This window comes from Hyla sarda, chromosome 2 (assembly GCF_029499605.1).
Source record: "Hyla sarda isolate aHylSar1 chromosome 2, aHylSar1.hap1, whole genome shotgun sequence".
In the NCBI taxonomy this organism is placed as follows: Eukaryota; Metazoa; Chordata; class Amphibia; order Anura; family Hylidae; genus Hyla; species Hyla sarda.
In genome coordinates, this window is record NC_079190.1 from 94,731,537 (window position 1) to 94,747,151 (window position 15,615).

The 15,615-nt window shown below is 43.5% G+C and overlaps 1 protein-coding gene across 1 annotated transcript in view; it reads left to right on the top strand.

Moving 5' to 3' along the window:
• Positions 1-15,615, top strand: part of OS9 (OS9 endoplasmic reticulum lectin) — a 78,447-nt gene that overhangs the window by 35,317 nt on the left and 27,515 nt on the right. Inside the window, exons 8-9 of the mRNA XM_056562591.1 lie at positions 14,514-14,644; position 15,364. Coding sequence (XP_056418566.1) covers positions 14,514-14,644; position 15,364 — 132 coding nt within the window. The remainder of the gene's footprint in view (positions 1-14,513; positions 14,645-15,363; positions 15,365-15,615) is intronic.

Genomic DNA, 15,615 nt, shown 5'->3' on the forward strand with positions numbered 1-15,615 from the left:
GATAAACAGATTTGTAAATCACTTCTATTAAAAAATCTTAATCCTTCCAGTACTTTTTAGGGGCTTTATACTAAAGAGAAATCCAAAAAGAAATGCATTTCCTGTGATGTCCTGACCACAGTGCTCTCTGCTGACCTCTGCTGTCCATTTTAGGAACTGGAGAAAATCCCCATAGCAAACATGTGCTTCTCTGGACAGTTCCTAAAATGGACAGCAGAGGAGCAGAGAGCACTGTGGTCAGGACATCACAGGAAATGCATTTCTTTTTGGATTTCTTTTTAGTATACAGCCCCTAAAAATTACTGGAAGGATTAAGATTTTTAATAGAAGTAATTTACAAATCTGTTTAACTTTCTGGCACCAGTTGTTTAAAAAAAAACAAAAAAAAAAAAACATTTCCACGGGAGTACCCCTTTAATGCGAATATGATTTTCTAATGCTGCCTAAATCCCTGCTCTTGTTCTGTGTCCTATATAAGTGCGACAGGTGACCAGTGACAGAATTTCTTATGTCCACTAACCCACACTATACAAAACCATATGAGATACAGCTTCAGTCTGTCTCCTTTTCTCCCTGCACATAAGAGGTTAAGTAGGAGTATAACTGCTGCCAATAATTATATGGATTCACAGTCCAGTCTCAAAGATACCCGGCACTGCTATTCCACAAACTGTAGTGCATCCGCTAGGCTAATATGGCTACGAGACCCTCCCGGTGCTATCATGAAACAGTTCAAGGTAGGTTCCAAGCAAGATATATAGAAATTATGCACTCACCAGGTCTTTAGGGAAGTCACTTGCTCTTTATTGCATGTAGATGTACAACGATGGCATTAAAGGGGTATTCCAGGCCAAAACTTTTTTTATATATATATCAACTGGCTCCAGAAAGTTAAACAGATTTGGAAATTACTTCTATTAAAAAATCTTAATCCTTCCAATAGTTATTAGCTTCTGAAGTTGAGTTGTTGTTTTCTGTCTAACTGCTCTCTGATGACTCATGTCCCGGAAGCTGTGCAGTTCCTATGGGGATATTCTCCCATCATGCACAGCTCCCGGGACGTGACATCATCATTGAGCAGTTAGACAGAAAACTTCACAGGCTAATAACTATTGGAAGGATTAAGATTTTTTAATAGAAGTAATTTACAAATCTGTTTAACTTTCCGGAGCCAGTTGATATATATCTTTAAAGCGGTATTCCAGGATAAAACTTTTTTTTTTATTATAGCAACTGGCTCCATAAAGTTAAACAGGTTTGTAAATTACTTCTATTAAAAAATCTTAATCCTTTCAATAATTATCAGCTGCTGAAGTTGAGTTGTTTTTTTCTGTCTGGAAACAGTGCTCTCTGCTTGTCTCAGGAACTGCACCAAGTAGGAGAGGTTTGCTATGGGGACTTGCTTCGAAACTGGGCGGTTCCCGAGACAGGTGTCATCAGAGAGGACTTAGACAGAAAAGATCAACTCAACTTGAGCAGCTCCTAAGTACTTAAAGGATTAAGGTTTTTTAAATAGAAGTAATTTACAAATCTGTTTAACTTTCTGGAGCCAGTATCTCTTTCTCTCAACTGGCTGTCTGCTCTCCCTGCATTGACGATATCGGCAATTACCTTGCCGATAAGCCGATAATGCCCCGCGACTGCCCCCCCGACCCACCGCACCGCGTCGCACCCCCCACCGTAGTGCTGGGCGGTAAACCGGTATGGATTTTTGTCCATACCGCTATACCGGTCGGGCCCCTCCCCCACCCTCCGAGTCAATAAAAAAATTAAACTTACCCGTAATGGGGGTGGTCCGGGCCATCCATCCTTCCTGTAGTGTCCGGGGGTGTTCCGGGTGAAGGGTGAACCGGTCCGGGCTGTCCTTCTTCTCCGGCGGTCATCTTCTCCACTCCGGGCAGGCTCCGGCCTAGTAGCTGCATAGATGCTGCTACCCTGTGACGTCAGGAGTGTCGCTGCGCACGGGTGTCACTGCGCAGCGGCGTCTATGCAGCGTACTAGGCCGGAGCCTGCCCGGAGTGGAGAAGGACAGCCCGAAACGCCCCCGGACACTACAGGAAGGATGGATGGCCCGGACAAACCTGACAGGTAGGGGGAGAGAAGCGGGTGGCGGTGGCGGCCTATGGCACCGCAAAAGCCACTGCAGTGCATTGATTTAAAGCGCCCGCTTTAAATCAATGCACTGCAGCGGTGTTGAGGGGGGATAAATAGCCGATAACTTATACCGGAATATCGGTATAAGTTATTGGCTATCGGCCCTAACCTCCACCGATTATCGGTATCGGCCCTAAAAAACCGATATCGGTCGATCCCTAATATATATGTATAAAAACTTTTTGGATAACCCCTTCAATGCAGGGAGAGCGGACAGATGGAACGAAGTGGGGAACATGGATGGGCGACAGTCCGTTATCACGCTTGCGCACTTCGTCAGGCCCCGCAAGCGCGATAACGGACCGTCGCCCATCCATTTTCCCCACTTCGTTCCATCTGTCCGCTCTCCCTGCATTAATGCCATCGTTGTACATCTACATGCAATAAAGAGCAAGTGACTTCCCTAAAGACCTGGTGAGTGCATCAATTGTATGGATTCACCTACTGCTGTTTGAGTCCACTCCTGGTTTTGGCAGACAGTCTATCTTCTGCAGCATTCTATCTAGTGAACAAGTAGGCTAGAGCTGGAAGGGGTCTGAGTGCCTTTTTAATGCTTCTTGACAGATTGGAAAATTTAATTTGTAGACTAAAATGTTACTTTTAATAGGTACAACTAAAACTGTCCTCGAAAAACTGGACAGAAAACCACCACATGTGCAAAAATAGAAATTAATAGATTAAGCTCCAGGTAAATACAGCATAATAGCTGCGTACAAAAGATTGATATTAATTACCATTAAGTATCCGCCTGGCTAATTCTGACCCTTTCCCCATGGTTCGGGAGAGGTTCCAGGGTGGGACAACAGGAGGGGGTTGGCAAGGGAGCCTGTTACACACTATGCTACCCCTAGAAACCCTACCCCTAGGCGGGGTGGGCGTCCTAAAAAGGACGGTCCCGCGCAGGAACCTAGTCCCTGTTGTACTATAGACACCCTACAATAAACTCACTTACTTGCTAATGAACAAGATACTGACTACCTGCGGGGCCAATACCCTACTACTGATCTATGATTATAATCAGTCAAGGCAGGACAGTCAGAGCTGCAAGGAGAGTGATCCTTTTAACTAAGTATCGGTCAGGGTAATGGACAATATTGTATTCCCTTCCCCACACGGGTTATATACCCAGAACGTCACCTTTTGATATACAGACAACATCTACATACATGTAGCAGTAGGAGGATAGGGCACCATCAAAAACCCCCCCATACAATAGAAAGTATATATCAAACTATTAGCTGGATACTTATGGTTTTATGATCCAGAAGATACATGATTAACGTCTCGCCGCGTTTCTTAAGTCCCGTTCATCAGGAGACCGATAGGGATACAGATAGAGGATGAGGAGCACGCCATCCATATGCACCCTGCAGCGATGCGCGAGGGTTCTGTGCGGCTACCGATTTGGTGCATCGTGCGCCCTTAAATATCCGGTGAGCCGTATGTCAGCACACCTAATGCGGTTCACAGTGGAACGCATAATCGCGTCACTTCCGGTTTAGACGGAAATGACGTATCGCACTATGTACGAACTGTCAGAGAGAAGTATTCTCATCCTGGGTAAGTTAAGACTTATACTACAACTCTCTAACCGGTCCTAGATCAGGGGGCCGGTCCGACAAAGCTATACATATGACTCATCATAGTTCAGATGTATTATGAATCAACTATAGTGATATGGATAGGTCCACATTGATTACTTACTATTCTCATAGTCATCTGTTAATGTTATGCCGCAGAAATACTTCAGCGACATTATTATATTAGTTAGGCTAGAATTTAGAATAAAGCCACATTCTTGGTTTCTAAGGGAATCCTCCCTATATCCTAGATATTAGGTGTGCCTTCTTAATAATGGTACCTATATACATGTGAATGTCAGCGTTTTCTGCTGGCAACAAGATACAAAGAGATATTTTATTATTAAAAAAACGGCACTCTCTCGTGCCAAATGGGCAGGTTTCCATCATAGTTGGGGTCATTCTGAGAATTAATATATACAGGGTATGCCACTCAGGGGTATCAAAAGTTAGTAATTTTGTGTTGGATCTATATGAAGCATCCAAACGATAATGCCTCATTCAAGCCATAGGGTGAAAAAGATCTTATTTTATAGATCCACCGGAGTTCCTTTTGTAGAAGTATTTTATCAAAATCTCCTCCTCTTACTGGCGGGTGTACAACCTCCATTATGGTGAAGCAAAGAACATTGTCATCCCCTGCATGTTTGTCATGTATGTGACGCGCAATAGGGGTATTCCGATTGTGTCTTATATTTCCCATGTGTTCACCAATTCTTCTTCTAACCTCCCTAACCGTTTTCCCCACATAATCAAGGGGACAAGGGCATTGACAGAGATAGATCAGACCCTTCGTTTTACAGTTAGTTAGCTCTCTGGAGTAGAAGATTTCACCTGTAGATGAACATTTTCCATGTATTGGTGCGTCTCATCTGTGGACAGAAGGAGCACGTACCACATGGAAAGTTGCCAACCGTTGTTCGTTGAAGCCAAGTCCCTCGTGATTTGGGTCGGGAGTAATGGCTGTGAACCAGCCTGTCTTTCAAACTCCTCCCTTTTCGGAATGTAATGAGGGGACGATCAGCAATAAATTCACTTATGTGAGGATCAGCCCGCAAGATATCCCAATGTTTTGATAGTATGTCATATATAGTAGATGACCTATCATCATATGTTGCGATAATTCGCGTCTTTCTGTCCTCCTGTCTAGACCTATTAGGGGTCAGTAGGTTGTCCCGCTGGAGACTCCTAGCATGACCAAATGCCTTCTGTAGACAATCCTCTGGATACCCCCTTGTTTTAAATCTGTCCTTGAGGATATGGGCTTGTTTGAAAAACTCTTCATTGGAAGAGCAATTACGTCTCACTCTAATGTATTGTCCCTTAGGAATTCCTCTTTTTAGAGATGTAGGATGGTAGCTCGACCAATGTAGAAGTGAATTAGTTGCTGTGGCTTTTCTATACAGTGTGGTGGAGAGGTTGCCTAGCTGGTTTTTAGTGGTCACAGGAGGACAGAAAGACGCGAATTATCGCAACATATGATGATAGGTCATCTACTATATATGACATACTATCAAAACATTGGGATATCTTGCGGGCTGATCCTCACATAAGTGAATTTATTGCTGATCGTCCCCTCATTACATTCCGAAAAGGGAGGAGTTTGAAAGACAGGCTGGTTCACAGCCATTACTCCCGACCCAAATCACGAGGGACTTGGCTTCAACGAACAACGGTTGGCAACTTTCCATGTGGTACGTGCTCCTTCTGTCCACAGATGAGACGCACCAATACATGGAAAATGTTCATCTACAGGTGAAATCTTCTACTCCAGAGAGCTAACTAACTGTAAAACGAAGGGTCTGATCTATCTCTGTCAATGCCCTTGTCCCCTTGATTATGTGGGGAAAACGGTTAGGGAGGTTAGAAGAAGAATTGGTGAACACATGGGAAATATAAGACACAATCGGAATACCCCTATTGCGCGTCACATACATGACAAACATGCAGGGGATGACAATGTTCTTTGCTTCACCATAATGGAGGTTGTACACCCGCCAGTAAGAGGAGGAGATTTTGATAAAATACTTCTACAAAAGGAACTCCGGTGGATCTATAAAATAAGATCTTTTTCACCCTATGGCTTGAATGAGGCATTATCGTTTGGATGCTTCATATAGATCCAACACAAAATTACTAACTTTTGATACCCCTGAGTGGCATACCCTGTATATATTAATTCTCAGAATGACCCCAACTATGATGGAAACCTGCCCATTTGGCACGAGAGAGTGCCGTTTTTTTAATAATAAAATATCTCTTTGTATCTTGTTGCCAGCAGAAAACGCTGACATTCACATGTATATAGGTACCATTATTAAGAAGGCACACCTAATATCTAGGATATAGGGAGGATTCCCTTAGAAACCAAGAATGTGGCTTTATTCTAAATTCTAGCCTAACTAATATAATAATGTCGCTGAAGTATTTCTGCGGCATAACATTAACAGATGACTATGAGAATAGTAAGTAATCAATGTGGACCTATCCATATCACTATAGTTGATTCATAATACATCTGAACTATGATGAGTCATATGTATAGCTTTGTCGGACCGGCCCCCTGATCTAGGACCGGTTAGAGAGTTGTAGTATAAGTCTTAACTTACCCAGGATGAGAATACTTCTCTCTGACAGTTCGTACATAGTGCGATACGTCATTTCCGTCTAAACCGGAAGTGACGCGATTATGCGTTCCACTGTGAACCGCATTAGGTGTGCTGACATACGGCTCACCGGATATTTAAGGGCGCACGATGCACCAAATCGGTAGCCGCACAGAACCCTCGCGCATCGCTGCAGGGTGCATATGGATGGCGTGCTCCTCATCCTCTATCTGTATCCCTATCGGTCTCCTGATGAACGGGACTTAAGAAACGCGGCGAGACGTTAATCATGTATCTTCTGGATCATAAAACCATAAGTATCCAGCTAATAGTTTGATATATACTTTCTATTGTATGGGGGGGTTTTTGATGGTGCCCTATCCTCCTACTGCTACATGTATGTAGATGTTGTCTGTATATCAAAAGGTGACGTTCTGGGTATATAACCCGTGTGGGGAAGGGAATACAATATTGTCCATTACCCTGACCGATACTTAGTTAAAAGGATCACTCTCCTTGCAGCTCTGACTGTCCTGCCTTGACTGATTATAATCATAGATCAGTAGTAGGGTATTGGCCCCGCAGGTAGTCAGTATCTTGTTCATTAGCAAGTAAGTGAGTTTATTGTAGGGTGTCTATAGTACAACAGGGACTAGGTTCCTGCGCGGGACCGTCCTTTTTAGGTCGCCCACCCCCCTAGGGGTAGGGTTTCTAGGGGTAGCATAGTGTGTAACAGGCTCCCTTGCCAACCCCCTCCTGTTGTCCCACCCTGGAACCTCTCCCGAACCATGGGGAAAGGGTCAGAATTAGCCAGGCGGATACTTAATGGTAATTAATATCAATCTTTTGTACGCAGCTATTATGCTGTATTTACCTGGAGCTTAATCTATTAATTTCTATTTTTGCACATGTGGTGGTTTTCTGTCCAGTTTTTCGAGGACAGTTTTAGTTGTACCTATTAAAAGTTAAATTTTAGTCTGCAAATTAAATTTTCTGATTATACTGGTAGACCAATATCAATTTTTTCTGTATATTCTTGACAGATTGAGTGTTAAATCCGATTGTTTAGAGATTATAAATTATTCATAGTCATATTTGTTGCTTGAGTTCTAATTGGTTTATTAGTGTTTTAATTATAATTTTTTTTTTTTTAAAGCTAGAAGTCTAATCAGACACTGTAACACGTTTGGTTCTCTCTTTACTGACATGAAAGGTCTCCACTATAGATGAGTGAACTTACAGTAAATTCGATTCGTCACGAACTTCTCGGCTCGGCAGTTGGACTTTTCCTGCATAAATTAGTTCAGCTTTCCGGTGCACCGGTGGGCTGGAAAAGGTGGATACAGTCCTAGGAAAGAGTCTCCTAGGACTGTATCCACCTTTTCCAGCCCACCGGAGCGCCTGAAAGCTGAACTAATTTATGCAGGAAAAGTCATCAACTGCCGAGCCGAGAAGTTCGTGACGAATCAAATTTACTGTAAGTTCACTCATCTCTAGTCTCCACCTCAGATATACATTGAAATATCATGAGAAGGGTTTGCAGACAACGTCATGGGTTTAATAAGACCAAACGTAGTGTACATTTATCAACCCTATGACTATACCATGGGCACACCGTGGTGGAAGTTTAATTACTTGATGGTATTCCGATGTATAACCAAGGTAGAGACTATAAATGTGATGTGCTTGAGGCCTACCTAATACTAATAAACTAATAAGAAAGATGGGGAAAGTAACGCTCTGCTCAATGACATGTAGAAAAGGTCTTTTAATTGACCAGTGCAGCTTTGTCAGAACTCTCCTCTTTAAAGCAGTGTTTCCCAACCAGTGTGCCTTCAGCTGTTGAAAAACTACAACTCCCAGCATGCTGGGACAGCCTTTTTTTTGCAACAGCTGCAGGCACACTGGCTGAGAAACCCTGCTTTAACCCCTTAAGGACACAGACCATTTTCACCTCTAGGATGCAGCCCTTTTTTGCACATCTGACCACTGTCACTTTAAACATTAATAACTCTGGAATGCTTTTACTTATTAATCTGATTCCGAGATTGTTTTTTCGTGACATATTCTACTTTAACATAGTGGTAAATTTTTGTGGTAACTTGCATCCTTTCTTGGTGAAAAATCCCCAAATTTTATGAAAAATTGAAAATTTTGCATTTTTCTAACTTTGAAGCTCTCTGCTTGTAAGGAAAATGGACATTCCAAATATTTTTTTTTTTTGGATTCACATATACAATATGTCTACTTTCTGTTTGCATCATAAAATTTACGTGTTTTTACTTTTGGAAGACACCAGAGGGCTTCAAAGTTCAGCAGCAATTTTACAATTTTTCACAAAATTTTCAAACTCGCTATTTTTCATGGACCAGTTCAGGTTTGAAGTGGATGTTAAGGGTCTTCATATTAGAAATACCCCATAAATGACCCCATTACAAAAACTGCACCCCCCAAAGTATTCAAAATGACATTCAGTAAGTGTTTTAACCCTTTAGGTGTTTCACAGGAAAAGCAGCAAAGTGAAGGAGAAAATTCAAAGTCTTCATTTTTTACACTTGCATGTTCTTGTAGACCCAATTTTTGAATTTTTACAAGGGGTAAAGGATAAAATTTATACTTGAATTTGTAGCCCAATTTCTCTCGAGTAAGCACATACCTCATATGTCTATGTAAAGTGTTCGGCAGGCGCAGTAGAGGGCTCAGAAGCGAAAGAGCGACAAGGGGATTTTGGAGAGTACGTTTTTCTGAAATGGTTTTTGGGGGGCATGTTGCATTTAGGAAGCCCCTATGGTGCCAAAACAGCAACAAAAAAAAAACACATGGCATACCATTTTGGAAACTAGACCCCTTGGGGAACGTAGCAAGGAATAAAGTGAGCCTTAATACCCCACAGGTGTTTCATGACTTTTGCATATGTAAAAAAAAGAAAAAAATTTTCACTAAAATGTGTTTCCCCCCAAATTTCACATTTTTGCAAGGGTTAATAGCAGAAAATACCCCCCAAAATTTGTAACCCCATCTCTTCTGGGTATGGAGGTACCCCATAAGTTGACCTGAAGTGCACTACGAGCAAACTACAATGCTCAGAAGCGAAGGAGTCATATTTGGCTTTTTGAGAGCAAATTTTGCTCGGGGGGGGGGCATGTCGCATTTAGGAAGCCCCTATGGTGCCAGGACAGCAAAAAAAAAAAACACATGGCATACCATTTTGGAAACTAGACCCCTTGAGGAACGTAAGAAGGGATAAAGTGAACCTTAATACCCCACAGGTGTTTCACGACTTTTGCATATGTAAAAAAAATAAAAAAAAATTTACCAAAAATGCTTGGTTTAGCAAAAATTTTACATTTAAAAAAAAGGTAATAGCAGAAAATAACCCCCAAAATTTGAAGCCCAATTTCTCCCGATTCAGTAAACACCCAATATGGGGATGAAAAGTGCTCTGCTGGCGCACTACAGGTCTCAGAAGAGAAGGAGTCACATTTGGCTTTTTGGAAGCAAATTTTGCTCTGGGGGCATGCCGCAGTTAGGAAGCCCCTATGGTGCCAGAACAGCAAAAAAAAACCACATGGCATACCATTTTGGAAACTAGACCCCTTGGGGAACATAACAAGGGGTAAAGTGAACCTTAATACCCCACAGGTGTTTCACGACTTTTGCATATGTAAAAAAAAAATTACACTAAAATGCTTGTTTTCCCCCAAATTTTACATTTTTACAAGGGATAATAGCAGAAAATACCCCCCCAAAATTTGTAACCCCACCCCATCTCGTGTAAATGCTCACTGTACCCCTTATTTCATTCCGTGAGGGGTGTAGTTTCCAAAATGGGGTCACATGTGGGTATTTATTGTTTTGCACTTATGTCAGAACCGCTGTAAAATCAGCCACCCCTGTGCAAATCACCAATTTAGACCTCAAATTTACATGGTGCACTCTCCCTTCTGAGCCTTGTTGTGCGTCCCCAGAACACTTTGCGCCCACATATGGGGTATCTCCGTACTCAGGAGAAATTGCGTTACAAATTTTGGAGGCTTTTTTTCTTTTACCGCTTGTGAAATTTTAAAGTTTGGGGCAACACCAGTATGTTAGTGTACAAAAATGTGTTTTTTTACACTAACATGCTGGTGTAGACCCCAACTTTACCTTTTCATAAGGGGTAAAAGGAGAAAAAGCCCCCCAAAATTTGTTAGGCAATTTCTCCCGAGTACGGCGATACCCCATATGTGGCCCTAAACTGTTGCCTTGAAATACGACAGGGCTCCAAAGTGAGAGCGCCATGCGCATTTGAGGCCTAAATTAGGGATTTGCATAGGGGTGGACGGACATAGGGGTATTCTACGCCAGTGATTCCCAAACAGGGTGCCTCCAGCTGTTGCTAAACTCCCAGCATGCTTGGACAGTCAATGGCTGTCCGGAAATGCTGGGAGTTTTTGTTTTGCAACAGCTGGAGGCTCCGATTTGGAAACACTGCTGTAGGATACGTTTTTCATTTTTATTGGGGGGGAAGGTGGGGTGGTAGGGGGGGCAGTGTACGTGTGTATATGTAGTGTTTTACTCTACTGCAGCTCAAACTTGAAGCGGGGAACTCACTGTAATCCGCCGCCAGTGTGAATGTAACCTGTACATTCACAAAGGTGGGGGGTGGGGGGGTTGGGGGGCAAAAGTACAACTCCCAGCATGCACTGACAGAACGTGCATGCTGGGAGTTGTAGTTTTGCAACAGCTGGAGTCACACTGGTTGGAAAATACTGAGTTAGGTAATAGAACCTATTACCTAACTCGGTATTTCCCAACCAGTGTGCCTTCAGCTGTTGCAAAACTACAACTCTCAGCATGTACTGATTGCCAAAGGGAATGCTGGGAGATGTAGTTATGCAACAGCTGGAGGCACGCAAGTACAACTCCCAGCATGCCGAGACAGCCCTTTGCTGTTCCTGAATGCTGGGAGTTGTAGTTTTGCAAGATTTAGAGGGGTTCAGGCTAGAGATCACTGACAGTGGTTGCAAAACTACAAATCTCAGCATGTTAAGACAGCAAACTGCTGTCTGGGCATGCTGGGAGTTGTAGTTTTGTAACATTTGGAGGGCTACAGTTTAGAGACCACTCAGTGATCTCTAGCCTGAACCCCTCTAAATCTTGCAAAACTACAAATCTCAGCATGCCAACACAGCAAACAGCTGTCAAGGCATGGTGGGAGTTGTAGTTTTGCAACATCTGGAGGGCCACAGTTTAGAGACCACTCTCTAAACTGTCGCCCTGCAGATGTTGCTAGGCAACAGACTCCCGGACACGCGGCGCCATACTCACCTCCACCGCCGCCATGATCACAGCCGCCGCCGGGTAAGTGGCCGCCGCTGCCCGCCGCCGCCGCTACTACACGGTTCCCCCCGCTGTGCCCGGACACCGATGGGTGGGCATAGCGGGGGGGAACCGAACTTTAACCCCCCCCGCCCCCAGTCTGCTATTGGTCGGTCGCTCCGCCGATCAATAGCAGGGATAGGAGGGGTGGCAACCCTGCCACCTCACTCCCATCTCTTCAAGGGGGATCGAGGGTGTCTTGGACACCCTCGATCCCCCTTATTTTATCGCGGCGCCGCCGTTGATGGGCAGGGGGAGAGCGCTCCCCCTGCAAACACCATAGATGCCATGATCAGAACTGATCACGGCATCTATGGGGTTAATGCTGCCGGGACCGGCGGCAGAGCAGGAGATCGCTTGGACGTATGCATACGTCCATTTACCGCGAACGTGTAGTTCGCCTGGACGTATGCATACGTCCAATAGCGGGAAGGGGTTAAAGATTGCTTAAAGTTATTATTTAAAGGACTGACTTACTTATACATAGCATCTATAAGATTTTCTAGTCTAATGCTCCTGAAGAATATCACCTTTAATGTCCACACTGCATGGTGGTTAAAAGAGATGTTGTATTAACAATCCTGCCCCAAACAGCCAATCAGATGCCAGGGATCTCCTTGGAAAGAATGTCTTATAAATACTCTTTATTTAAAAGGGCCTGTCTGAAGGACAAATTCCTCATTTAAAGCATAACTGTGTATAAAGTGGGGGTACACTTTCCTCAAGTCTGGGATTGATGGTCACCAATAAATGGGTGCATATAAAATATATATGTAAAAAATTATGTAGATCCAGTGAATTAATTTAAAACAATTTATTATTACAATGATAGTGCTTGTGGTGTCCTTACATCGGACTCACCACGATAAGCAAGGTAGTGAATGTATAAAATATTCATACAATAAAATAAAAATAGACATATAATATTCAGGGTATAAAAGTGCTTGTATCCCAATGTGGCAAATAGTCCTGCAGTGCTTATAGATGTATGGTTGATTACAAATAGTCTGCAGTGCTTATAGATGTATGGTTGATTACAAATAGTCTGCAGTGCTTATAGATGTATGGTTGATTACAAATAGTCTGCAGTGCTTATAGATGTATGGTTGATTACAAATAGTCTGCAGTGCTTATAATGTATGGTGATTACAAATAGTCTGCAGTGCTTATAGATGTATGGTTGATTACAAATAGTCTGCAGTGCTTATAGATGTATGGTTGATTACAAATAGTCTGCAGTGCTTATAGATGTATGGTTGATTACAAATAGTCTGCAGTGCTTATAGATGTATGGTTGATTACAAATAGTCTGCAGTGCTTATAGATGTATGGTTGATTACAAATAGTCTGAGTAACAAACGCTTAGACCATGTAATCACCAATTAGGTGCAAGATACTAAAACCATAATTTTATTAAACTATTAAGAACAAAACATAATGTATGTGTTTGGATAGGGTTACAGGTGAATAACTAAACTATCTAGGGAAGGCTAGAGAGGCCTTCTTTCACATTAAAGGAGTACTCCGGCGCGCCACTTTTTTTCCTTTTTATCTCGTCCGGGCTGCAAAATAAAAGAAAACACACTTTCTCTTACCTGCCAACGAGCCCCCGGAGCTCCGGTACAGGTGTTCGGTCCCCGGGCTGTATTCTTCTTACTTCCTGTTAGCCCGGCACATCACACTGAGCTTCAGCCTATCACTGGCCGAGGCGGGACATCGCTGCGGCCGGTGATAGGCTGAAGCTCCGTGTGACGTGCCGGGCTAACAGGAAGTAAGAAGTAATACAGCCCTGGGACAACCCGAAACACCTGTACCGGAGCTCCGGGGGCTCGTTGGCAGGTAAGAGAAAGTGCGTTTTCTTTTTATTTTTGCAGCCCGGACGAGATAAAAGAAAAAAAAAGTGCGTGCCGGACTACTCCTTTAAATTCTAATTTGTATTATGTTTCCTTACCCTATTCCACACTTAGTTATAGGAGCCTTCCCTAGATAGGTAGGGCTTCTAGTGTAGTTATTCACCTGTACCCTTCCCCTATATCAACACATACATTATGTTCTATTCTTAATAGTTTAATAAAATTATGGTTTTAGTATCTTGCCGCTAATTGGTGATTATATGGTCTAAGAGTTTGTTACAATTGTCTTGACCTAGGGACTTATCTATCTATTTGGCTTTGGGTGCCTTTATCCTAACCCAGTGAGAGTTAAATAGTTTGAGTAGCGATGTCTCTGTATAGCTCGTATCTGGTCAGGATACTGCATGGGGCAGCATGTTGGTAAGGGGTTAAAATCAATGCGCTCTGCGGCACTGGGGTTTCCTTGTGTGTATCCCACTCTACCCTGGCGGCACAGGGATAGAGATTGGTGAGTGGGATATAGAGAGTCTCTTAATTGTAATCCTTTGGGTGCATGAGGCTGTGTTCTGCAGCGCTGGAGGCCCCTCAAATGTGGACCACTCTACCCCAGCGGCACAGGGAAAGTTTTGAGTGGATTTGGGGATTTGGCACCCTGTGCCTCTTACCAGCAATTTCCCTGGAGCTTGGTTGCCGGAAAAAGGTTTTCACTGGGAGACGTCAGCTGGCAAGCGGGATGTGTACAACCCCGGAAGCGTGGTCCAGTGAATGATGGTAAAGATTGTCGGGTTTTGCCAATATTAGGGTACAGGTGATAGAGGCTAGACGCGTTTTCGAGGTACTCATGCTACCTCTTTTTCAATAGCAATGGCATTGCTGGGCAGATCGGTGCATTTTTCTCTGATTTAATTCTAATTCGTAGCTGAGATTTCAAAAATGACAATTGTTACTTTTATTTTCAGGATCTGAATCCTTTTCAGAAACTCGGAGCACAGAAGATGAAAATGCTGTAAATCTAGAGAAGGAAGAGCCTGATTTGTGGAATAACAAAGCGCAGAGCACAGAAACACAGACTCCAGATGGTGATCCTACAGTAAGCTTCTGCCGCATACTCTTATCCAGTATTTCTTTTATTTAAAGCATTTGTGCTCAATGTTATAGGGAAGATACGCCACTTGTTGGCCACTTTTATTAGGTATATCTTGGTAAGTAGTATGGGTTAGACCCTCTTTTGCTTGTATTCTTGAAGGGGTACTCCACTGGCCAGCATTTGGAAGTAAATGTTCCAAACTAGGGCTGCAACGATTAATCGCTGTAATCGATTAAATCGATAACGGATTCGTTGTTGACTATTTTCGTTATTGAATAATCGCATGATTCATTGACTGCCGTCAGTGGCAGTGAATGAACAAATGAAGCCGACATGTCTCCGCCGCTGCCCGGCTCCTAGTGCAATCAGCGCACCGCCGGTGTGAGGTGAGATTTCCCGAACGAGCTAGGAGCAAGGCAGCAGGGCCCCCCTTTAGACTGGCGCCCCCACCCTTGTAGACCGCTCACCTACAGCTATCCTCTGTCGGGTGCTGCCACTCCGCTGCCCCGTTCTCCCGATCGCATCACGTTGTGCTATGGAGGACCATTGTGACATACACGTCACTCCACCTCCTCCCCTGCGCCCGGCGTAACGTTACGGAGGAAGCAGAGTGACGTGTGTGTCACATGGTCTTCCATAGCACAACGTGATGCGGACGGGAGAACTGTGTAGGGAAGCGGCAGCCCCCGACAGAGGACAGCTGCAGGTGAGATGTCTACAAGGGTGGGGGCTGTGGTCTAAAGGGGGGCCCTGCTGTCTAAGGGTGACGGCCCTGCTGTCAAAAGGGGGGCCCTGCTGTCTAAAGGGGTCTGTAAAAGCAATGGTCTGCAGTCTGCACATACACGTGTATAGGAGTGCTATATAAAAAAAAGGTTAAGAAAAAAAAATGTAAATGTACTAAATAATTTTTTTCTTTTACATATTTGATACTGCCGCATGGGTAACTGTCTGAACTATTTAAAATAATAAGTGAA